The following is a 26,331-nucleotide window of genomic DNA, read 5'->3' as shown; positions in this document are numbered from 1 at the left end:
TGCCTCCTGAGTTCTGGAATTAGAGGAGTATACCATCACACCCAGCCTTATTTTCTTTTTGAGACAGAATCTTGCTATGTAACTCTGGCTGGTCTGAAACTTGCTATGTAGACCAGGCTGACCATAAACTTGTAGTAACCCTTCTGTCTCTATATATAAGTGCTAGAATTGCAGGCTTGTGCCAACATACCCAGCCATATATTTCTCTAAGCCATTCCTTTCTGTGTGGTACTGGAGATCAGTTCCAGTGTTTTATGCTAGGCAAGCTCTCTACCACCAAGCTACACTCCAAACCCTTTTAAAAGTTTTGCTTGCTTGTATATTTATTTATCCATTCATTTTCTTTTTTGAGGCAAGGTTTCACTCTAGCCCAAGGTGACTTGGAACACTGTGTAGCCCAGGTTAGCCTTCAGCTCATCATTCTTCTCCCTCAGTCTCAGTGTTGGGATTATAAGTGTATATTACTAATATACACTTAATTTTATAACATTATAAGTGTATATTACTAATATACACTTAATTTTATAACATTATAAGTGTATATTACTAATATACACTTAATTTTGAGACAGGATTTTACTTTGTAGCCCTGATTGGCCTGAATATACTATGTGGATCAGGCTAGCCCTGAATTTACAGAGTTCTTACTTGTGCATCTCCAGTTCTGGGATTATAGGGATGCCCAGCCACTAATTTTATTTTGATATGGGGTCTTGCTATGTGGCCCAGGCTGTCCTTGAACTTTTGATCTTCCTATCCCAGCTTCCTAAGATGCTGGACTTTATAGGCCTGTTCCACTGCTCCTGGCTAGGGTCTTCTTTTCTTATACTCTTTTTGTTTGTTTGTTTCTCTGTGTAACAGGCTGGCCTGGAACTTGTTTTGTACACCAGGCTGACCTGGAACTCACAGAGATCCACCTGCCTCTGCCTCCGGAATACTGGGATTAAATGTGTGCACCACCACTGCTCAGCTAGGGTGTTGTTTTAAAATCTTGTATATATACTATTTATATACTACTCAGCTTTTAGTTTTGGATGTGGATTAGTTTATGACTCTGTTTGATTAGTAGTAGTCAGCTCCACCAGAAAGATAACACATTATACCAGAACCGTAAAAACATGTAAAAAGATATGCTCTTGAATAATGGACATTAAAATATAAAATTAGCATTATAGTATCACTTGGGCATTAAAAATTCTGATATGTGATGCTGGAATTCATATTTTGTTGCTAAGTTTATAACATGGAGGAGAAAGGGCATTTATACTAAAGAGTCTAAAGTAGTAAAACTTATTGCTCTTACCTAATTTGCATTTTCTTGGATTTTTGGCTAAGACTGTACCCAGTGTGGAGGACTAAGATAGCCCCTGCACTCAGATAAAAGGGGCCTGGCTTAAAGGTGGGGCTGAAGAACAGAATAAATATCTAGAGTCAGAGGCATGTAGTTTAAGTAGCTGGCACTCTGTGACTAAGCAGGTGGGTCACTAATTCCTGGTGGGTGGAGGCTAGACTTTAAATAATACTGAACTGTTTTGTTAAGCTTTATTAATTTGTTTTATGTGTATTTGTGTGTGCCCGAGTGGATGTATGTGCCCTACATGTGTGCTGTTGTCTATAGAAGCCAGAAGAGGACATTGGATCTCATGGTGACTGTGGTTGTTATGAGCCACTGGATGTTGGTGCTGGCAACTGAACCGGGGTCCTCTGCAAGAGCAGCAAGTACTCTCAACCTCTGTGTTGTCTCTCTCTCTAGCCCCATTCTTAATAATTTTTAAATTTTGAAGCATAGTAGTACAAGAATCCAGAAGGACTACTTATGCCCTTCTGATGGGCTCCACTTTCCCAGAAGGGGAGGGGATGAGAACGTACTTTTAATATAGTTTCAGTGCTTGCTAATAATCCCAGTGTTTTAAACCTACAGTGTTGACGTCATTTGAAACTCCCCCATCTATCCCAGTGCCTTGTCTTTTCCTTCCTCTCTTCAGTGCAAAGTGAGGGAAACAAAATGATCAGAACTGTGGGCAATAGTATGGACCAACAGCAAAGAGTACGCAGTTTCAGTGTTGCCAGAAATGGGGGCATCCAGCTGTGATCCCAGCACTCAGGAGGCATAAGCGGGAGAACCTCTAGTGAGAAGCTAGCACGGGCTGCATAGCAAGACCCTGCCTCAAACAGTCAGGATAAACCAGTGTTGCCATTGCTGTCTGTGGGAGAGTAGTTTGTAAATTGGTCACAAGGTGGTATACACATATAAGGTTTTCTTTCTAATTTTACTCAGAAATGTTCTGTACCTTTATTTAGGAGAGGGTCAAGGACAAGGCGGTTTCTCACCTCTCTTCTCAGCAGGGCTGCCTGCATTTATGGTCAGGACCATGTGCGAGTGTCAAGATTCATAAACACCACTGGCCCAGATTGACTCTGAGGAGATGAAAGGGAAGCAGAAGGCAGGGGGAGAAGAGTATGGATTTCTTCTTCTTTCCTCTCACCGTAGCCCGTGGTCAGCAGCCACCTGTCTGTATGCAGTGCTGTCTTAGTTAGGGTTTCTATAGCTGTGCAGACACACCATGGCCATGGCAACCCTTATAAGGGGAAACATTTAACTGTGGTGGCAGCCTACAGTTCAGGGCTTTAGGCCATTATCATCATGGCAGGGAGCATGGTGGCATGCAGGCAGATATGGTGCTGGAGAGGCAGCCGAGGGGTCTATATCTTACAGGCAACAAAAAGTGATCTGGGACACTGGGCGGTGCCAAAGACCCCACGGTAACACACTTCCTCCCACGAGGCCCCACCTACTCCAACAAGACCACACCTCCTAATAGTGCCATTTTCTTTCAAACCACCACAAGTGCCTTTGACTAAGATAGATTCCTTGCCTGCCTTTTATGTAAACTGAACATTCCGCACATGCTCACGGCTGAAAGAACTGATTATTAGTGGACACTAGGAAAGCCAACGACCTCAGTGGCTTCTCAGTGCCTGCCCTGAACTCGGGTCTATCATGAATTCACAACAAGATAAAAATGTGATTAGGGCTACCGTGTAACTGAAAAGGACAAATACCAAAATACTGAATTCATACAAGTAAGAACATTAAAAAAAACAGCATTGGTGCCAGGCATGGTAGCACAGACCTGTCATGGTAACACTTGAGAGATAGAGGTAAGGACTTAAAGACTAGTCTGGGGTATGTGAGACCCTCCCTTTCTCAAAAAAAAAAAAGGTCCCTATGCAAGACCCTGGGTTCGATATCAGCACAGGAAAAGGAAAAAGAAACGCTAACACGGTGTTCATTTAAATTTTATTTAGGACAGGCTACATGACACTAGGGTACATACAGCAGAGTTGTGGGGATAGGATCTTCTAACTGAGATGCAGAGAAGGGAAATACTGTGAAAGAGTAAGTGGACAGTGTAATTCTGCCTTTAATAATAACCTGTGCAACTCTGGGAAAGTTTCTTAACCATCCTGGGCTTTTCTTATCTGTGAGGCACTGGCACACTTTGGCTTGGCACACACTAGACTTTTGGACAACACCTTTATAAACTGATCTGCCGGAAGGTTTTGGCCAGCTTAGTATATAATCTTTCCCTTGGATCTTTGCACTTTATCATTTTGTAACGTGGAGTAGGACAAAGAGAAAGTGTTAGTCTCCCGGAAAGCTGTCCGTGAAAGGTGACTTTTGTGCTTCGTGATGTTTGTTAGCAATGCTAATGCCTTCTGCTGACCTGGTGCTAATTCTCCCCTTATCACCCCCTCACCCCCGCTTGGAGTTGAGGAAGCAACATCTATCTTAGCCAAGATAACTGATGAATGGGGAAAGGGATGTGAAAAGAAATGGTAAAGCGCTCAAAAGCGCCTAACCACTTCTTTAATGTTGACAAGGAGATGGCCTCTTAGTGATTCATGGTGAAACGAGGGCATCTTTAACTCACGAAGAGAAAGCCTTGAGGTGCAAAGGATAAAAAAAAAGCCTTTATTCGAGCTAATAAAATTCCTCCTCTGACCTGTGCCAACTAAATTCTCCTTAAAGTTAGAACAGCGACTTAGCACTTGTCTGTGTGGTTATTTTTGACTTCACAGTAAGGTTTATGAATCATCTCGTATTCCTCTCTTGTTGTTGTTTGAGATAATCTTCTGTAGTCCTCCTGCCTCAATTCCCTACTAGGATGGCCTTTGCCACCACACCTGCTTAAAAGGCTTGAAAAATACGTATTTTGTTTTTTTATTTCTTTACTCATGTAGCGCATGCTGGTCTGGAAATCCCCATGTAGCTGAGGCTGGCCTGGAATGCCTCATCTTGTTGTGTGTGATTCAGGAATGCTGTGGTTACAGGCATGTATCATCACAACCCAGTTTATCGTTCCTTAGCTACACTTTCCATACAGATGATAGTATGTCCTTCACAAAGTGCTCCATGCTTTTCTTATTCAACCCTACATCTTCTTTGGGTGCGGGGGGGGGGGGTGCTGGAGATTTAATCTAGGCCCTACCACTGAGCTTTATCCCATCCCTCCTTTAAATTTTTTCTCCCTCTCTTAACTTTTTGTTTGTGATCAGATTTTTATTTGGTACTAGGGATCGAACCTGGGACTTCATACATGTTAGGCAAGTGTTCTGCCACTAAGCTATAGACCAACCCACTTTTTGTTTTGATACAGAATCTCATTAAGTATCTAGGTAAATCTTGAATTTGATAGCCTCCTGTTTTAATGTAGACCTGAGATTACAGGTCTATATTAGCAGGTCCAGCTTTATCTTACATTGTATGGCTTAATTTATGTCCAGCTATACAAAGAGCTTTCTCTATTGTTTTGACAGATTTCTTGTATCCCAATGAATGGCTATACTATACTTTAATAAGTCCCCTATTAATGGACAGCTGAGATGTTCCCAGTCTTTTGCTATGAACAACTAGTTTATATTGAGTGCCAAGGTCTTTACACCAAGCTTCACGTAAATCATTTCCTTTAATCCTTGACACTCCATATAAAAGCTTCCATGTATGTAACTTCACCCTTGGTGGTGGTGGAGGATATATATTATAGAAATATTCTAAAAAGTAAATTTAGCGGCTCTGAAGATATGAATGTTTCATTCTAACAGGATGGGAACTGTTCCAGTTTATATCCCCATCAGTAATAGAAGAATGTGCCTGATTTCTGATTTCTCTCCCCATGTGCTAACAAGGTTTTCTGTTCCTAATCTGATATCCTTTTAAACATGTACCAGAGCATGGCTTTAGTTTGTGTTTCTCTTGTGAGGTTAAATTAAATAGCCTTCTGAAAGCTAAGTCCCTTCCCTATAAAATAATATGCTTTTTGTCTGTGACAGGCTCTCATATAGTTTAGGCTGGTCTCAAAATTGCTGTATAAATAAGGCTGACTTTGAACTTCTGATCCTCTTGCCTCCACTTCCCAAGTGCTGGGATTACAGGCCAGCCATGTGTACTTGTAAGGGTTCATGTAACTAAATTTGTCAATATTTCTGGGTTTTAGTTTCATATCATTGTTAACCTGCGTATTTCTTTTTTAATTTTCTATGATTTCTTCTAGTGCTTTGACTTTTCTTTCCCTTTTTAACACTTAAAGCTTTAATCTGTTTGGAATTGGCCATGGTATTAAGCAAAGGCTTAATTCAACTTTATTGTTTTCTCGATGGCTCCCCAGTTTAACCAATACTTACTGATTATGTCTTCTATAAATTGGAGCTGCTAAAACTCTTTCCCTCCAAACTGAGTTTTAGAACGAGTCAGGGCATCTATTACTTAGTCATGTCAAATTTGGATCTTCCTAATAGCCAAATTTCTTAAGAATCAAATTACAGAACTTATTTTATTACATTCTATTTATAAATATATACCAAACGTCTCAGAGTGCCTTATCCAAGTAGCAATGTGTGTGGCTTAGAGTAAAAGAAAGGAATTCAGAGCCTGTGTGTGTGTGTGTGTGTGGTGGCTTATGCCAGAGCAGTGCTGTGTGACTGAGAACAAATTTACCAGAGAGCCTGTCAAAAAAGAAAGTGAGGGTGGGGGGCAGTGGAGAAGGATGGAAAGGAAAGCAAAATAGATTTGGAGGAAATATGTTAAATTATAATCACTTGAGTCAGATGCTTTTGAAAATATTCTTTCTCTTGTGGAAATATTGTGCTATAGTAGAAAGAACACTGGACTAGAAGGCAGGAAACCTAATGATATTGGGTTTTTTGTTTGTTACAGGCTGGTCTATTCATAATTAAATATCACTATGACCAATAATAATGGGAAACACTTAGCACTTAGTATAGTCCGAGCAACACTCTATCTAAGAGCTTATTAATCATTCAGTCCATGTAATTAATAAAAGTCTGAGTAATCTGTTATGAATTATACAAACATTAGATATTGTTACTCATAAAAAATGTCAACAAGCTCAGTCAGCTTATTGAAAACCAAACTTAGGACCAAAGCCAACATTGTCATGCGCTCTGTATGTGCTCTGAAGTGATGGCTAGGGAGCTGGGGCTCAGAGCCTTCCTTCCCTTTGGCCTTCAGGTTTCCATGCCTTTGCAGTGCAGCACTCTTGGTCTGAATGCCCTCCTCCCAGCACTCATGTGTACACGCTCCTGGTTTTCTTCTCTTGAGACTGGGTCTCACTTTGTAGGCCAGAACAGCTTCTAACTGTGGATCCTCTTACCTCGGCCTCCAAAAGCCTGAGACTCCAGGTATACAGCACAACGCCCCATCTCCAGACTTGAATTTCTTTTTTCCTTCCTTTCTTTTTCTATTTTTGGGGGTTTTGTTTTGTTTGTTTTTGAGACTGTAGCTTACTTATGTACCCTGCCTGGCCTAGAACTTACTATGTAGTCCAGGCTAGCCTCAAAATGAGAGCACCTCACCTACGTGTGCCCCCTGAGAGCAGAGATGAAAGTGTGGATCACCATGCCCCAGCAGACCGTCTTGATGGCACGGTGCACACGTCTCCCATCTACGTTTTGACGTACGATGGTATTAGATCCTATTTTGGTGAAAGATCAGAAAGCCTAATTAAGGATCAGAGCCCCGGCAGCTGACGAAGCTAAATGTGTTCATTGGTTCTAGTCCTCTTTGAATGTCTATGAAGCTCGACTCACAGTAACGGCTGAGAGCCCGTTTTAAAAGGATATTCTACAGAATGAAAACTGGAGATTTTCTGAGTTAGATTTGCCGCTTTGCTGGGTTGGTGGGTTTTAAGACGTAGGGCTTTTGTTGCACAGAAAACACGAGCTTCAAACTTACAAGCAGTCCCCCAAGTGCTGGACTACAAGTATGCATCACCATGCCTGGCCCAATTTGTACTTTGCAGTGGGGGTGTGTCGGCGGGGGAAGCCTTATTTTTTTTATTATTTGTTCGTGAGGCAGAATCTCATGTTCTCAGGCTGGTGGCAAACTTTCTGTGTAGTTTGTCTTTAATCTTTAATCTTCCTGCCTCTGCTTTTTTTAAACTTTTATTCTTTTCTCATACATTACATCCTCACCTCAGTTTCCTGTCCCTCCACTCTTCCCAATCCCTGCCCCCAGATCAATTCCTCACAGGGATATCCATCGAACATGGCCTAACAAGATACAATAAGACTGGGCACAAAATCTCATATCAAAGCTGGATGAGGCAACCCAATAGAAGGAAGAGTCCCAAGAGGCAAAAGATTCAGGAACACCCTCCCCCTCTCCCCATTCCCACAGTTGGGAGTCCCACAAGAACACCAAGCTACACAACCATAAGGTATATGCAGAGGACCTAGCTCAGCCCCATATAGGGTCCATGATTGTCATTTTGGTCTCTGTGCGTCCCGCTTAGTTGATTCTGTGGGCAGTGTTCTCCTGGCATCCTTGACACACTCTGCTTCCTACAGTCCTTCCCCTCTTCTTGGTTTCCCTGATTCTGTGTAGTGTTTAGCTATGGGTCTCTACATCTGTACCAACAAGTTGCTGGATGCACCCCTCTGACAATTGGGCTAGTCACTGATATATGAGTGATTATAGCAGAATATCATTAGGAATCATTTTCATTGATTTTTTTTCTGGTCATGTTTGGTTCTATCCTGGGTCTCTGGACTGTCCTGCCTCTGTCTGGTTCCTGGCCCTCCCAGCAGTGTCAGGCATGGGTTCCCTCTCATGGCATGGGCCTCAAGTTACACTAGTCATGGGTTGGCCACTCCCACAAGTTCTGCACCACCATTGCCTCAGCACCTCTTGCACGCAGGACAGATTGTAGGTCAAAGGTTTTGTGGCTAGGTTGATGTCCCAGTCCCACTACAAGGATCCTTTCCTGGTTGTAGAAGAGAGGACTGGGAGAGATACTGAAATTGGGGGTATTGTGAGGGGGGATGTGGAAACCAAGTGCTGCAGAAACTCCCTGCCCCTGCTTCTTGAATACTGGGGTTACAGGTGCATGTATCTCCATAGTTGGTTTTATGCAATCCTGGGGACTGAAGCCATTGTTTGGTGCATGCCAGGAAAGCACTTTACCAGCTGAGCCACATCCTCAGACCATGTATTTTTATATTACTTTTAGGAGGTTTGCTAAATAAGAATATTGATTACAATGAGATTAGGAAATAAAAGCAGAAACATCACATTGGACAGACAGGCAGACAGACGTCTGCCCCCTACAGCTACCTGGAACACATTCAAGAGGCGGAGAAGGAATCTGAAAAAGCCTCTAAAGCTGGCAAAAGGCAGCTCTCATGAAGCCTGTGTAAGCTGACATACGAGCAGAAGAACGGTAGCACTTAGGGACTTTGAATGTTCAAAGAAAACACCAAGGACTGCTTAGCAAGTATATTCAGCTCCCAGGCATCTTGGTTAGAGTAGGAAAAAAGATTAAGAAAGCCTTCCCCATACTTCTACACAGCACTAAATAAATTGTTATTAATGTCACTGTAAAAGTGATTCTTAAATTTTCTATGTGAAATACTGGAAATTTTTAGGGTTTTTTTTAGAGAGATTTTATTTTTTAGTGTATGCGTGTGGGCATGTCATGTGTATGGAGGTGCCTGAGGAGGCCAAAAGAAGCCATCAGATCCCCTGATGCAGGGGTTGTGAATCATCTGAGGTGGGTTCTGGAAACTAAACCCCGGTCCTCTAAAAGAACGGGAAGTACTCTTAACTGATCCATCTCTCCAGACCCATATTTGGTCCCAAGCACCCACAAAGACCACCACCCCAGCTTCAGATCAGACAGACAGACACACACACACATACACACATAAATAAAAATCAATCTTTAGGGGTTGGAGAGATGGCCACTCTTCAATCCTGGTTTAATTCCCAGCCTCCACAACATCTCAACTGTGTAGAGCCCTGGCTGGCCTGGAATTCACTATGTAGACAAGGCTGGCCTGGAACTCACATGAGATCTATTTGCCTCTGCCTTCTGAGTTCTGCATTAAAGGTGTGTGTACCACACACAGTCTGCTTTAACCTTTTCTTCTTTTCTTCATTCCTTCCTTCTCTTTCTCTCTCTCTCTCTCTCTCTCTCTCTCTCTCTCTCTCTCTCTCTCTCTCTCTCTCCCTTACAGAGAGAAAGAGAGAGAGACAGTCAGGGCAGCTTGACTGACTTGGTTCCCCATGAGCCTCATGGATGGAGTGTGGGCCATCAGGTCTGGCTTGGCATCAAGCAGCTTCACCCACTAAGCCATCTTGCTGTTCCCTAAATATGCTTTTTTTGTAGAGTGACTACAGATTACTGAAAATTGATATCATGCAGTTTCTTTTTCTCCTTTATAGATTGCCAAAATGCTTTGGAATTTTTAACCGAATCTAAAAAAGTCCAAAATAGATTTGAGACTGTAAAGACAGAAGCTGCAGCAAGGGGGATTCAGTGCCAATGCATCAACAAAAAAGACAACCAGAGTTAGTGGAAGGAAATCTTCCTGTTTTTGTGTTCCCCACGGAGCTAATATTCTATGCGGATGATCAGTCAACACATAAGCAAGTGTTGACTCTGTACAACCCCTATGAGTTTGCCTTAAAGTTCAAAGGTGAGTCTCCTAGCTTCTGAATTTTTAACCAGTTCCTACTAAGTTAAATGAGTTGGTTTAATCACACTAATGACATTGTGACTTTTTCTTTCAGTTTTATGTACGACTCCAAATAAGTATGTTGTCGTTGATGCCGCTGGTGCAGTGAAGCCTCAGTGCTGTGTGGATATGTAAGTGAGACTACATAACATGTTCTTAGTGTGTGGATATGTAAGTCAGACTCATGTAACATGTCCTCAGTGTGTGGATATGTAAGTCAGACTCACATAACATGTCCTCAGTGTGGATATGTAAGTCAGACTCACATAACATGTTCTTAGTGTGTGGATATGTAAGTCAGACTCACGTAACGTGTCCTCAGTGTGTGGATATGTAAGTCAGACTCACATAACATGTTCTTAGTGTGTGGATATGTAAGTCAGACTCATGTAACATGTCCTCAGTGTGTGGATATGTAAGTCAGACTCACGTAACATGTCCTCAGTGTGTGGATATGTAAGACTCATGTAACATGTTCTTAGTGTGTGGATATGTAAGTCAGACTCACGTAACATGTTCTTAGTGTGTTGATATGTATGTCAGACTCACGTAACATGTTCTTAGTGTGTGGATATGTAAGTCAGACTCACGTAACATGTCCTTAGTGTGTGGATATGTAAGTCAGACTCACGTAACATGTCCTCAGTGTGTGGATATGTAAGTCAGACTCACATAACATGTTCTTAGTGTGTGGATATGTAAGTCAGACTCATGTAACATGTTCTTAGTGAGTGGATATGTAAGTCAGACTCACATAACATGTCCTCAGTGTGTGGATATGTAAGTCAGACTCACATAACATGTTCTTAGTGTGTGGATATGTAAGTCAGACTCACATAACATGTCCTCAGTGTGTGGATATGTAAGTCAGACTCATGTAACATGTTCTTAGTGTGTGGATATGTAAGTCAGACTCACGTAACATGTCCTCAGTGTGTGGATATGTAAGTCAGACTCATGTAACATGTCCTCAGTGTGTGGATATGTAAGTCAGACTCACGTAACATGTCCTCAGTGTGTGGATATGTAAGTCAGACTCACGTACCATGCTCCCAATGTGTGGATATGTAAGTCAGACTCACGTAACATGTCCTCAGTGTGTGGATATGTAAGTCAGACTCACGTAACATGTCCTCAGTGTGTGGATATGTAAGTCAGACTCACGTAACATGTCCTCAGTGTGTGGATATGTAAGTCAGACTCACGTACCATGCTCCCAATGTGTGGATATGTAAGTCAGACTCACGTACCATGCTCTCAATGTGTGGATATGTAAGTCAGACTCATGTAACATGTTCTTAGTGTGTGGATATGTAAGTCAGACTCACGTAACATGTCCTCAGTGTGTGGATATGTATGTTTGAACTTTAAAATGATACCTTCTCAAAGTGATTCCTAAGTAGGTATTTCTGTTTTTTTATTTGGGGCTGAAAGCTTATCAAAATTTAAGAAGTAAGCCGGGCAATGGTGGCGCACGCCTTTAATCCCAGCACTAGGGAGGCAGAGGCAGGCGGATCTCTGTGAGTTCTAGGCCAGCCTGGTCTACAGAGCTATATCCAGGACAGGCTCCAAAGCCACAGAGAAACCCTGTCTCGAATAACCAAAAAAAAAAAAAAATTTAAGAAGTTTTTGCTGGGTGGTGGTGGTGGCACAGGCCTTTAATCCCAGAGGCAGGCGGATCTCTCTGTGAGTTCAAGGCCAGCCTTTTCTACAGAACAAGTTCCAGGACAGGCTTCAAAGCTACACAGAGAAACCCTGTCTTGAAAAACCAAAAGAAAAAAAAAAGTTTAAGAAGTTTCTGAAAGATTCTATATAAGGCAAACAAATACTTATACAATTTGGGCCAGTGTTTTTTTTTTAATAATTCCTCATTGTTTCAGTTTAGCTCGTGATGTTTATGGTCAAGTTCTTGTTTATTCCTTTTCATTTCTCTAGCTATAATAGAGAATTTAGCTTTCTTTGAGACATCCTGCTACTATAGTAACATTTGTGAAGCAAATAATACTACATTGTAGAACAAAAGCAGTATAAGATTGTCTGACAATGGTTCCGCTAATAAGCCTGGAATTGAATCTCAACAGGAAGCGAGTGTGTGAAAGGTTAGCCGAGTGCTTCTAGTAATTTCATTTTAGAGTGTCAAATGAGTGATTGTTTGCTCAAGCTGTTCATATTTAATTTTTACGTTAGAAACTAGTAGTGACCAAATGAATCCACTGGTCAACCCTTAATATTAAAGCTCCCAAGTCAGCTGTATTTGTCTAAGGCTTCTTTATTTTTTGTCTAAGGCTTCTATGAGAGGCAAAGCTCTTTTCGTGAATTTTCCTCAGCCCAAAGCCATAGGTCAGTGGTTATTAGCCTGTGAGTCGCAACCCAGGAGTCAAACCTCTAGTTCCCCAAATATTTACGCTACATTCATAACAGTAGCAAAATTACAGTTAGGAAGTAACAATGAAATAATGTTGCGGTGGAGGCCATCACACCTGAGGAACTGCACTAAAGAATCTCAGCATTAGGAAGATTGAGAACCCCTGCCATAGGTGATGTGTCCTTTTAAGAACAGATTTTTGCATATTTCTTTGGGTTGTCATTCGGTACACAATAAACAAGGATATTCAAAAAAATGTAGTCTTACCAAATAAACACCCATTACCCTTGACCTAATTGTTTTTGCTTTCCCTCAGAAGAATTAGGCACAATAAAAGGAAGATTTCTTATTTCAATAAAAAAAATAAGTAACAATAAGAATTTATTATGTTCGTGAGGAAGAAACTATTTTATGTGTTCTAATTTAGGAAAGAAATCTTTAACAGATGTACAGAAACAAATTCAGTGTTAAAAGCAATTTTCTTTACCACTCTTTTAGTTGAGACTTTGATTCTGGGCTGAGGCCATAACACAACAGTAGACTGCTTGCTTATTCAGTGTGTTTGAGGCCCTGGGTTCAATCCTCAGCCACATACACAGAGAAGACTTATTCCATTTCATACTGTGTGTGTTCATCTAATATTTCATAATTGCCCATTTTCTTCCTTAGGCCATATGATGATTGGAGTTTTTTTAGCGTCATTGGCAAATGTTGAGTATTTAGTTATAGTCAGAAAGATTCTTTTTAGTTATAGTAAGATTATTTTTACCCTATTGAAATTTCTGATGTTTGATAGCCCCCCAAAAACCTAAACAGACTTTGTAATTATTAATTATTGTTATTATTTTGCTGTTTTCAGTGTGATTCGTCATAGAGATGTTCGATCCTGTCACTATGGTGTGATAGACAAATTCCGCCTCCAAGTTTCTGAGCAAAGCCAGAGGAAGGCTTTAGGAAGGAAAGAGGTTATTGCCACTCTTCTCCCGTCTGCGAAAGAACAACAAAAGGAAGAAGAGGAGAAGAGAATAAAGGAACATTTAACGGAAAGTGTATTTTTTGAGCAGTCATGTCAACCAGGTAGTAATGTTTTTAAAACCTTATACATTTCCACCAGTAATCATGGCGCTGAGACTAACTACTCACAAGATAACCACTTTCAGCCTAGTCAACAGATGGAGATTCAGGGAAGGGAAGGGATGCCTGCCACAGTAGGTAGGAGGAGCAGACAATTGCTACCCTAGGCTTGAAACGTAGGAAATGCCATATCTCCAAGATATATAAACTTAAAGAATGCGGGTACCAACCTTATAATACCAGCACAATTTAGCAATTATATACTATTGTTTCTATGACTTTCCTATATCCTTTTTCATTTGATTAGTTTGAAGGAGGAGCGAGATTCATTTTGGCAATAGGCCAAGCTTAGTGTGCTGTTCATATTATTTTGAAAAAAAATCTCATTAAAGTTGAAGTTAATTAAACTAAGTAGATTATAATATCCCCTGTGGGCTATTAATTGAATCCCTTTCCATTCCTCATTTCCTTCCAGCTTAGCTACTCAGAATCGCTATGATATATATTTTCAACAATGACACTCCTCATATCCAACTTTCAGACATCATCCCCCTTTCTTCCCAGCTTGTAATTATTGTCCTGCAATCCTGGTAGAAGAGCAGGGAGATAAAAGTTTCTATAGAAAACAAAGGTCTTGGGCTGGAGAGATGGCTCAGTGGTTAAGAGCACTGGCTGCTCTTCCAGAGGTTGTGAGTTCAATTCCCAGCAACCAAATGGTGGCTCACAACCATCTGTAATGAAATCTTGCCCCCTCTTCTGGCGTGTGAGCATACGTGGAGGCAGAATGTTGTATACACAATAAATAAATAAATAAATAAATAAATAAATAAATCTATCTTTTAAAAAAAGAAGAAAACAAAGGTCTTTTCAGAGAGCGATACATGCATGTGATACCAGCTGTCTGTCAGGAGTGGTGGCCCAGGCTGCTAATCCCAGTGTGCTAGAGGCTGAAGCAGAATTGCCATGAGGGCTACCTAGTAAAACTCTATTAAGACAGAAAAAGGGCTCAGGAAGTGACCCAGTGTAGAACATGTGTCCAACCTTGTTTAAGCAAGGCCCTAGGTTCCATCCCCAACAAAAACAAAGGGAAAAAAACTATTTTGTAAATATAGTGCATATATATGAAATTAAGACTAAAACTAATTAAAATGAATTAAAAACTAAAAAGTAAATTAAAACAAAGATAAAAAGGAAAGAAATTGAAGCTTATATTGGGACTATTTTACAAATGTACTTGTCATTTTACGAACCCCTATATCAATATGTTCATCTCCAAATATTTGTTTTAGAAGGTAGGAAGGGCTGTCTTTTTGATTGGTTCTGCTGTTTTTTTTTCAGTCCGCACAGGGAGTGCCTAGACTTTCTGCTTAACAACAAGATTGCGGACTATGGACGAGGCGTTAGTTTCCTAGCAGTGATTGTTCAGTGACAGGAGCATCTTTTATCTTTTGATGAGAGACAACATTGGACTGGTGCGGTGCCCCAGGCCCTTTAATCCCAGCCCTTGGTATGTGCTGGGAGGTAGAGTCAATAGGTTAGGAGTTCAGAGTGATCCTTAGTCAGGGGACAACTTGTGGGAATAGGTTTTTTCCTTTTGTAATTAATTTATTTTTAAAAAATCATTTCTCATTTTACATTCCAATCCCTGTTCCCACTCCTTCCCCTCCTCCCATTCCCCTCCCCTTCCCCCCAGCCCATCCCCATCCACTCCTCAGAGACAGTAAGGCTTCCTATGGGGAATCAACAAAGTCTTGCACATTGCTTTGAGGCAGGAAGGCTGAGCAAGGTATCCCTCCAAACAGAATAGGCTCCAAAAAGCCAGTTCAAGCACTAGGGATAAATCTTGGTCTTACTGCCAGTGGTCCCACTGACTGCCCAAGACACACGAGTGTCCCCCACATTTAGTGGCCCTAGTTTGGTCCTTTGCTGGTTCTCCTGCTGTCAGTCTGGACTCAGTGAGCTCCCATTAGCTCAGGTAAGCTGTTTCAATATGTATCCCCTTCATGGTCTTGACCCCTTTGCTCTTATTTCACTCCTCCCTCTCTTTGACTGGCCTTTGGGAGCTCAGCCCAGTACTTCAGTGTGAATCTCTGCATCTGCTTCCATCAGTTGCTGGATGAAGGTTCTATGATGACAATTAAGGTAGTCATCAATCTGACTACAGGGCAAGGTCAGTTCAGGCATCTTCTCCATTATTTCTTAGCGTCTTAGCTGGTGTCATCCTTGTGGATTCCTAGGAATTTCCCAAGTGGCAGGTTTCTTGCTAGCTCTGTAATGGCTCCCACAATCAAGATATCTCTTTCCTTGTTCTCCCTGTAAATGACATCTTGAAATATGCATGAAAATGGATGGAACTAGAAAAAAACATATTGAGTGAGGTAACCCAGACCCAGAAAGACAAACACGGTACATACTCTCTCATAAGTGGATATTAGACATAAATAAAGCAAAGGATAACCAGCCTATAGTCCATGACCCCAGAGAAGCCAGGTAACATGGAGAACCCTAAGAGAAACACACATGGACCCCCCTGGGAAGGGGAAATAGACAAGAACCCTAAGAAAATTGGGAGTGTTGAGGGGGGGAGAAAAGGGAGGGTGGAAGGGAAGAAGAAGGGGAGGGGTGGAAGAGAGCAAGAGGGAACGGGATGGTCGAGATGAGGGAAGGTTCTTTCCTTCTACAATGTAAATCCCGGGAATGGAACTCAGGCCATTAGACTTGGCAGCAAGAACCTGTTCACTCGGCCATCTCACTGACCGTCATCCTCTGTTAGATAGATGGAGTTTAAGGCCAGTGCGGGACACATGAGAACCTGCCACCCCAAATAACAAAAACTACCAGCAATAACAAATTTTAAAAAGAAAAAAAAAACACTACAGTTCATGCACTTAACAAGTTGACTTATACAAGTGTTGCCTGCATATAAAAACACAGTTTTATATTTTTTGGATCTTTTCATGTAATAAAAATAAACTGTAAAATATATAAAATATACTTTCATAAAATACTAGTAGTCAAGGCTATTAAAGATATTTTTAAAAGATTGGTAGATTTGTCTTAATTAATTACATTAATAATGAATTGCAAAGACTTTGTTACACATTTGAGTCTTCACCTTCTGGCTTCAGAAAAATATCTTCTTTATTATTGTTTGTAATAATAAAGAACTGTTGAGCTGGAGAGATGGCTCAGGTTAAGAGCACTGGCTGCTCTTCCAGAGGTCCTGAGTTCACTTCCCAGCAACCACAAGATGGCTCACAACCATCTAGAATAAGATCTGGTGCCCTCTTCTGGCCTGCAGGCATAAATGCAGGCAGAACACTGTATAACTAATTAATTAATTAAAAAAGCCTGAAATGAAAGGCCATCAGTTGAGAGTTGACTAAGTTATGACTGTTGATGAAATGGAATGTCAGGCAGTTACAAGGCTCTGTTAGAATGAGGTTTGTATGCTGAGTGGAAAAAGCTGGAGAGAGGGCTCATCACTTAAGAGCACTCGCTGCTTTTCTGGAGAACCCAGGTTGGACGCCAAGCAGTCACATGGTGGCTCACAACTGTCTGTAGCTCCAGTTCCAGGGGGTCTGACAGCCTCTTCTGGCCTCCATAGGCACCAGGCACACATGTGGTGCACAGACTTACAAACAGGTGAAACACTCACAATACATGAGATACAAATAATGAAGTCTTTTCCAAAGTGTCAAGGACATTAGTAAAGGGGGATGGCAGGTAGATAGCGTGCTATTACTGTAAAGTTGTATGGTTTTATCTTTATATGTGTAAGGTGCGTGTGTTGGATGCAGGCGTGTATATGCCACAGTACATGTAGGGGCCAACCTCAGGTGTCAGTCTCCCTTGTTTGAGGCAGGACCTCTTGTTCACAGCTGTGTTCATCACATCTTGCTGTTGGAATTACAGACAAGTTTGCTGTGTCCAGCTTCTTTTAAGTTCCAGGGATTCAAACTCAAAAGTCCTCCCATTTGATACATCAAGCACTTTGTCCATGGAGCCATCTTTGCAGCCCCTATTTTACATGTTTCTGTGAGCATTTATAACATCTGAAAGTTGTCCACTGTGCTAGCTGTAGGAAGAGATGATGGGGGACATTTGTTTTCCTTATCATTTTTCTTTGAGACAGGGTTTTGCTCTGTAGTCCCAAGTTACTCCTGATCTTCCTTCCTCTGTCTCCCTAGTCCGGTTATAGCTGCGCTGTCACACTCAGTTTGGAACTTCAGGCTAGCCTCAAACTCGCTAGGAATCCTGTTACATAATCTAAACTGCCTGCAATTTACTCTGTAGATCAGCCTGGCCTTGAGCTTTAAGCAATCTTCCTGCCTTTGTCTCCCAGGTGCTTAGCTCACAAGTTGTTTGCCACCGCAACCAGCTCTTTGAAATTATCTTTATCTTAATTTGCAGTGAATGGTGTAATTGTCATATTTTCCTTAAAATCAGTCTTGCAGTGGATGTAAATGCAGAGTTATTTTGCTTATGAACTAAGGGTTTTTAAAGTTATTTTTGCTATTGTTTCATCCCAAGCCATCATTACTGTGAAATTTGACTTTGTTTTACCTATTTGGCTTTGATGAAGTTCAATTAAATTTCACAATAGCTAAGGTATTAATAATTTAGAAAAGTTCCACTTAATAATAGAATGAACAGCATTATTTCATTAATAAAACACAAATTGTGTTGCTCTTGGCTATTCCTTTTAATGAAAGGAAGATTAGTGGGGAAAGGTACATGGTAGAAAAATGCTGTTACTGGATTATTAGTCAGGGTTCTCTAAGGAACAGAACTGATATAATAAACTATATCTATTATAGTGTGTATAGTGTGTGTGTGTGCGCGCGCGTGTTTGTGCGTGTGTGGATGGATGGATGGATGGATGGATGGATGGATGGATGGATGGATTAATTAATTAGGGTGGCTTGCCGTGATACAAGTCATCTGGCAATAGCTGTTTCCTGATGGAAGGTCCAAGGATCCAGTAGTTGTCTAGTCCTTGAAACTAGATATTTCAGCTTTCACAATCTGGTGCTGGTGTCGCAGGAAGGGTGTCCCAGTTTTCAGTCCATGTTGGAATCCCAAACAAGTAGATTAAAACACCATTGAAGGAATGGGTCAGAATGCATGAGCTTGCCAATGAGAGCGAGGGCAAGCAGACAGCACAAGCATCCTTCTTCCAAGTCCCTTTATGTAGGCTGCCACCAGAGTGTCTGGCCCAGATTTCGGGTGGATCTTCTGATTTGAAATGATCTGGAATTAGGATGTATCTTCCACCTTAAATAATCCAACCAAGAAAGTTACCTCACAGTATACCTAGCTGCTTGGGTTTTAAGTTATACTTTCAAGTGTAGGCAAGTTGGAGTCTAGAATTAGCCATTATACTGGCTTTCTTTAAAAGATGCTTGGATACTGTAGATATACACTCAAAACTGGGTCACATCAGGCTTGACAACAGGGCTTTGTGTGTGTGTGTGTGTGTGTGTGTGTGTATTGGTGATTTTGCATGGGTTCTGGGTCAAATTCAGGTCCTCATGCTTGCACAGCAAGCACTATACCCAGTGAGTCATCTTTCTAGCCCTATATTTATTTTTAAGAGAGAGCTTCACTAAGTTGTCCAGGCTAGCCTTATGGTTTCAATCCTTCTGCCTCGGCATCGGAAATAGATGGGATCACAGACTTGTGCCACCATTTCTTCTAGAATAGGCAGTGTTACAGTGTGAGCCACCATGTGGTCGTATTTCATTTTTATTGTAAGAATATTCAACATGAGATTAGAGTATGCTATCTACTATAGGCTGGCCTTGAATATATGATCCTCTGACCTCAGCCTTCTGAATGCTAGGATGATAGATCTGTACCACTAGATCACGTTCACAATGAATTTTTAGGTTTATAAGAGTATTGGTTTTGTGTTGTTGGAGACAGGGTCTTACTAGGTAGTCTTGACCATCCTGAAACTTGCTATATAGACCAGGCTGGCCTCAAAATCGCAGAGATCCACGTGCCTCTGCCTCCTGAGTGCTAGAATTAAAGGTGAACGCCACCGTGGCCACCCCCAATATAGTGTTGCTAAATATAGATCCTGTGTGATAGAGTGTGCCTTTAGACATGTGAATCCCATATGGTTGAGACTTACGTGAACTAAACTACATCTTCCATTAGCCTCTTCTCCCAGGTCCTGGAAGCCACAATGCTCTTTGATCCTATGAATTTGACTATTTTAAATCCCCAGTTTGTCCCAGTTAACTCATTGTGAATTGAGCATCTTATCTGTGGAAAGAACATTGAATACACAATCCACTGCAGGGTGCTGATGTTTTCCTCTTGTGCTGGTTATGCCGAAGTTCTGCAGTTCTCCGCCGAAGCCCAGTAGCCTAGCTATCACATCATATGCCAGTAAGCCAAAAGCAATCAAAATTCACCATCTGGGGTGTGGTTTCTGTTGTGCCTGCTGCATTCACACCAGTATAAAGTTGAGCCATCTTAAGTCAGGACTTCCTGTGGTATCCAAGTAATCCACTGGTGTACAGGAAGAAAATGGTGACTGTCCATTCATTTCTAGCACATGCTTCTAGAACTGTCGGTATGTTTTCTCTTTGGTGCGCATACTAGTACAGTAGTCATCTGTACAATTGAGAACCATGCTGGGTGCGGTGGCGCATGCCTTTAATCCCAGCACTGGGGAAGTAAAGGCAGGTGCATTTCTGTGAGTTTGAGGCCAGCCTGGTACACATAATTGAGTTTCAGGCTGTCCTGGAGAGAAACCAACCAAACAAAGGAAATCTTAAAGGTATTTCTGATACATACTTGATAGACGTTTTTTGTCCTGTAGACTCCAGCCAGGGGGCTGGGAAATTTGTAATCACTGTTCTTTTTCCCTCCCTCCCTTTGCCCTTTAAGCCAGCCAGTGTATAATGATTGAGGGTTAAATTATAGACATTTGTGTGGGTGCAGCGTGCACGTCTCCCTGGATTACAGTACTGGTGAAGGTTGACAGACAGAACCAAAACACAGTCCTATGCATGGTGGCCACTACCTGTGAAGGAACTTTAGACTTTTGTCTTAGATTGGCTTTTGAAGCAAACTCAGAGATTATCTTTTTTTTTAATACAGAAAACAGAACTGTCTCTTCAGGACCTAGTTTGTTAACTGTCTTCCTGGGAGTGGTATGTATTGCGGCCCTGATGCTGCCTACTCTGGGGGATATGGAATCGCTGGTGCCTCTCTACCTCCACTTAAGTGTGAATCAAAAATTAGTGGCTGCTTATATCTTAGGTAAGGTTTTTAAAGATGCTTTGTTACTGGTTTCCACTGTCATAAAATATGTATAAAGTTTATATATTTCAGTTGGGCATAGAAGTGTCATTGGGAGGTGGAGGAAGGAGGCTAGGAGTTTGCAGTCCATAGTTTGAGGGTGGCCTCCACTATAGGAGGTAATGTCTTAAAACAAAAAGGTCTCTCCTTCACTCATGTTCTCCTGTCACCTCTACTTGAATGTCAATTCTTTCTTGTATTTCACTCTGTATTCTCTGGAGTGTTCTTTTGTTTTGTTTTGTTTTGTTTTGTTTTCCTGAGACAAGGTCTCATGTAGCCCAGGCTTTCCTTGACCTCCTGATCTTTCTGTGCTCACCTCCCCAGTTCTCATATGCCAGCACACTAGGCTTTCTTTTTCACTTTTATTTCTTTGTATGCATGTATGTGGTTTCAGGCCTAAGCTGTCACCTTCCTTCCCCGTGCTCTTTCATTGCTCCCCAACATGCATGTAAGACTGAGTATGCAAGGCAATGTGGGGGTGCGCGCCTTTCATCCCAGCGGGGAGGCAGAGGCAGGAGCATCTCTGAGTTTCAGGCCAGCCTAGTCTACAGAGTGAGTTCCAGGACAGCCAGGGCTGTGTAAGAGTAAGACCTTGTCTGAAAGAAAGAAGATGGAGCATGTTTTTACATTATTGATTGGATATGATTTTATAAGTGGAATCCCTCAGGGCAAGTGGGACCACTCTACTGCTGTGTCCTTGTAGCCCTAAAGCCCTGACATAAATAGGCTGCTGAAGTCTGTTTGCTTTTACAGACACTTTTAAATGGCATGTCTGCTGTTATTACAGCTGATGTGACTGGATAAAGTAGGAGGTATGTTTGATAGTGAAATTAGCCATGACCAGACGTAAGTGATTTCATTAAATCTATCTAGTGACTGCCTATTGTTGTAAATTCGATTTCTTCTGTATAATATCAACTAAATTCAAATCGACTTTGAGTTCTTGGTAGAGTGCCTGCCTGTGGCACTAGATTTTATTTGCTTGCCAAGCTACAAACCATTGTCTATTGAATGGCGAGTAGTGTAAAATGTATTTCTCACTCTCCTCCATTTCTTTCTTTTCAGGTCTTATCACAATGGCTATACTTAGAACATGAGCAAGGATTCAAACTGACTTCTGAAGTAAATTTATCTTAAATATGAATGTGGACTGCCTTTTATCTATTTCACTCCATTAACACACTACAAATTATTAAATGATTTCAAGTAACTGCAAATGTATAATATATATTTTCAATTAGTCTATAATTTTATTTGAAGGACTCTAGCACTTTATGTTACAGACAACAAAAAGATATTTCTGAGTAATACATTGGGGATTATTTGAAGGCATTGTTTTCTAATCTTTACCTATTGTGCAAATAACTTTAAATATTATTTTTCATCTTTTTTTGTCTAATTCACTTTGATAAGGGTCATGGGTCCTTCAAAGTTTAAGACCTAAATGAGCAGCTGACCAGCTTGAACATCAAATGGCATTTATTGCCTAGACACGGGCATCAGCATTACTCCGTAAATCATCCATTTCCCTCTGTCATTGCAAGAAGTTGCTGTCGTGTTCTTAAAACAAGTATGTTACAGTCCATGTGGGAAAGGGGTGAGAAAACAAGGTACTTACTGAGGGATCTCACTTACCTGACAGTCTCACCGAAGACAAAATGTATTTCAATCATCTTGTGAACTACAGAACAGGCTGTGGGTCAGACACCAGACACCGCATAGAAATAGACTGGCTTCTCTGTTTAGCCAGAGAGTTCTAAAGGAAGGTAGGCATTTTTAAAAAATTAATTTGTTCATCCTGGCTTCAGCTCTGGCTAACCTTTTATGTTATTAAGGAGAAAATTACCTTTTGGTTTTCTCCCAAGTCCCTTGCTTGCCTGAGTGTTAAGTGACTTGCCCTGATGGCAGTTAATATCCAAGGACATGATTTTTTTTCATCTTCACACTCTAAACCAAGTAGAGAAAGCCCTAGAATACCTGTGTCTATTTTGTATCAGTCACCGAGATATTTTTTAAGTTTTTATTTATTAAAAAATTTTACCAAAAAAGCCCCCTAAGCACAAATATTTCCATTTCTTTATAGCATTTTCTGACCTCTGACATCTATACGGCTCTAACTGTTCTTCTCACAGCAACTGATCCTTTTTGTCTTAGGATTTTTATCTGAAAGCACAATGCATCGAGTCTCTTGAAAATCGATTTCTCTTTCAGCTCTTTTTAATAAACTTTATGCACTACTAATGTAGCATTCTCGAGGAATATGTGTAAACACAAATGTATGCCTGAAGTTGATTGTTTGCAGGCAACAATACTCTGCTTCTAGAAGCTTGTTTGTCTAGTATTCCATAGGAAATCATTGTTTAACCATTTGCAGAGCATAAATCATTTCAGTGAATCATGTCTGTACATTGTATAATGACTGAAAAGCACATAAATGTAATTAACTTTGAACTCAGAAAAACATGTTTGTGAGACTCTATTTTTGTCTCTCTATTCATTTATTGAATTGTGTGTGTGTGCATGTGATAGATAGCACATCAGAAAGAAAAGACATTACTTTCCAAGAGAAAACCATGGAGAAGACCCAAGTTTTACTGATTTAAACATTTTATTGACATCACCTCTGAGGAATGCCAAAGTATTATCTGACTTCTTTCTTCAAGTTAGTTCATACCTCTGTGAGTTAACGTGGAAAATAATAACGGTGAAACAGCTGGGGTTGTAGCTTAGTGGTAGAGCTATTGCTTCGAATATATAAGGTTCTGGGTTTAACTTCCCATATCATACCAAAAAGAAAAACATACTGAAGTAAATGAAATAGAAATATATTGAGTTTCTAAACATTCCAAGACAGTTGATTATCTTTTAAAATCATTTTTATTTTCTTTTATATGTATCAATTTTATATGTATTAGTTGCCTGTATATATATATATAAAGATATGTGTGCTTGGTACCCACACAGGCGCCAGAAGAATGTGTCATTTTCCCTGGAACTAGAGTTACAGACAGTTGTGAGCTGCTATGTGGGTGCTTGGAATTGAACCTATGTCTTCTAGAAGAACAGTCTTTTTGAGTGTGTGTGTGTGTGTGTGTGTGTGTGACAGAAAGAGAAAGAGAGAGAGAGAACCGTGCATGAGTATGGGTATCATTAGAGCCCAGAGATGGGGTTGGGTTGGATTCCCTGGAACTGGAGTTATAAGGAGTTGTGAGCCACTCTGTGAATGGCTGGAAGCTGAACTCTGGTCCCTTGGAAGAGCAGCTCTTAAGCCCTGAGTCATCTCTCCAGCCTCTTCTGTTTGTTTTATTTGCTTGTTTTTAAGACCCGCCCTCACTCTCGGCCATGTTGAAGTCACACTCACTCTGTAGCCCAGGCCAGCCTCTAACTCACAGCCACCCTCCTGCCTCAGTCTCCCAAGTGCTGGGATTACAGATAGGAACTACTATACCTAGCTATGTTTTTTTAATCGTCATTTTTTACCCCACTTGTTTTTCTCACCCTCCTTACCTCTTTTTCAGATGTCATTTACTCATATAATTCAGGCCGGCCTTGAACTGGCTATGTAGCTGAAGGTGACTTAAACTGATCGTCCTGCCTCCTCCTTCCCCAGTGCTCTACCCCATACATGGTTCAATTCATTTTTAACTTCTTATATAACGTAACAATCATGTTTCAAAACCTAAAAGCTAGCTAGGCATGGTGTTTTATGTGTATAAGCCCTGCAATTGCAAGTCTGAGTCCAGAGGATCAGAAATTCAAGGATAGCCTGGCCTACATAGTGAGACCCTGTGTCCAGAATAAGTAACCACATTAAAAACACTTACAAGGTGCACAATGAAAATATCACTCCTCACTGTCCTTGCCTGTCCATCCTACACAAATGACGACTTCCAGGAGTTGATATTTTCAGGGGCTGAAGAGATGGCTCAGGAGTTAAGACCACTGCTGCTTTTTCAGAGGACCAGAGTTTGTTTCCCAACTTGACAGCTCACAACCATCTGTAGCTCTAGCACCAGGGAATCCAGCGCCCTCTTCTGGCCTCTGTGGTTACCACATTCATATGGTACACAGACGTTCAGATAAAACAGTCCTACAGAAAGTAAAAAAAAAAAATACTTTAAAAATAAAATATCCTTTGTTTATAAAACATAAGAATTGTAAGTGTTCAAAGAACTGGGAGTTGAACCAGTCCTGTTTTGGTAAATTCGTTTACTATAAAGAGACGAGTTCATAGACAAGACAAGGCTGAACACCACAAGGGAAGAATGGTTTGAAACAATGCCTAGGGAGATACTTGAGCCTGATGTGTGAGCCATTACCTTCAGTCCCCTCAAAAGAAACTTCGCTCTCAGTGACTTACAGGGATGAAGGTGGACGAATGAGGAAAAGGACCCAGCTAGACAAGGGGCCACCGTATGGATTCCAAAGTTCAATGAAGGAGGCGGCAAAGCTGTCACTGGGAAAACAAGTGTGATTCATCCTGAGAGCAGCTACCAAACAGGAAACTTGCGACAAGAGACAGGGCAGTGGGTGTAATTATCTGTCACTGCAGGTGTGGCTGCCACCTTAATATTGTTAGGCTAGCATAATCCTGGCATCCCAGTTCACTCCAAAAGGAACCGGACAAGGTCAGCCTATAAAGTTTGATGTTTCTAGAGGGATTCTAGGAAGAAGCTCTAGATGTTTTCATTCAAGCAAGCAATTAAGCGCGCGGGGGGGGGGGGGGGTGCTGAAGCAGCCTCTCAGGAGATAGCTGCAGTTGCGCCTGTGCACACACAAGGAACCAGACGCCAGGATTTAGAAACCACTCCTGTGAAAAAGATTGACGATTACAAGTGGCCCCAAATGCTCTGACATTTAGAGAGAGCGTGCCGAAAGAGAGCAATTTAGAACGGAAAGGACGCTGGGGGGAGATGCTGTGACTCTTGGGCCCTGATAGAGATTCAAAATGGAGGGGTCCACGAGAGGCTCGCCGTGTTATTCTAGCTGCAGAATGTCAAGTGAGGGATTATTGCTTGCTTTAAGACAATATTTGCAACACCTATAATCTAGAAGTGATAAACAACGTACCAAAGCAGAACATTAGTCTCCAGGATTAAATATGAAACAGGGCAATGCAAGTAGACCCAGCTACAGGATACTAAGAACCACTTTCTACCTCAGAAGCGATTTAAGTCAGTCCCAGAGAAAGGAGGAATGAACTACACACCGGCCTAGGGGCTTTCTAGGCCCAAGGTAGCTAACTCTGGTTAGTTCCCTCATTTTATTCATTTCCTTTCTGGCCAATCACTGGGTTAGGCCAAAGATTTTCAACACATTATTAGAGACACCGACTCTGCGTTCTGACAGCTTCAGTGCCACTGAAGGGGAGGTGGCTGTGGGGAATGGCCTCCACACTAAATGCATTTTCTAATTAGCCGGGTAATTGCTTTGTGAATCACCGACTTAATGAATGCATGAGGTGGTGATGATTCAGGACGTGATCAAGGTAGATGGCAGACAAGCATGTTTCAATAAAGTCAAAAGAAATGATTTCT

At 41.3% G+C, this 26,331-nt stretch overlaps 1 protein-coding gene across 2 annotated transcripts in view; it reads left to right on the top strand.

Moving 5' to 3' along the window:
* The window catches only part of Mospd1 (motile sperm domain containing 1), a 28,651-nt gene extending 5,378 nt beyond the window's left edge, over window positions 1-23,273 (top strand). The window contains exons 2-6 of one of the 2 annotated variants that reach the window (XM_075957609.1): window positions 9,746-9,999; window positions 10,094-10,169; window positions 13,263-13,480; window positions 20,594-20,755; window positions 21,860-23,273. In XM_075957609.1, the coding sequence (XP_075813724.1) occupies window positions 9,846-9,999; window positions 10,094-10,169; window positions 13,263-13,480; window positions 20,594-20,755; window positions 21,860-21,891 (642 nt within the window). In that variant the 5' untranslated portion in view covers window positions 9,746-9,845 and the 3' untranslated portion in view covers window positions 21,892-23,273. The remainder of the gene's footprint in view (window positions 1-9,745; window positions 10,000-10,093; window positions 10,170-13,262; window positions 13,481-20,593; window positions 20,756-21,859) is intronic. The other variant, XM_075957610.1, reaches the window with a different exon arrangement.
* Window positions 23,274-26,331: the final 3,058 nt, after the last annotated feature.

This window comes from Microtus pennsylvanicus, chromosome X, assembly GCF_037038515.1.
Source record: "Microtus pennsylvanicus isolate mMicPen1 chromosome X, mMicPen1.hap1, whole genome shotgun sequence".
Lineage (NCBI taxonomy): Eukaryota > Metazoa > Chordata > Mammalia > Rodentia > Cricetidae > Microtus > Microtus pennsylvanicus.
Note: the sequence above shows the minus strand (reverse complement) of the source record. Positions and strands in the feature narration are given on the sequence as shown.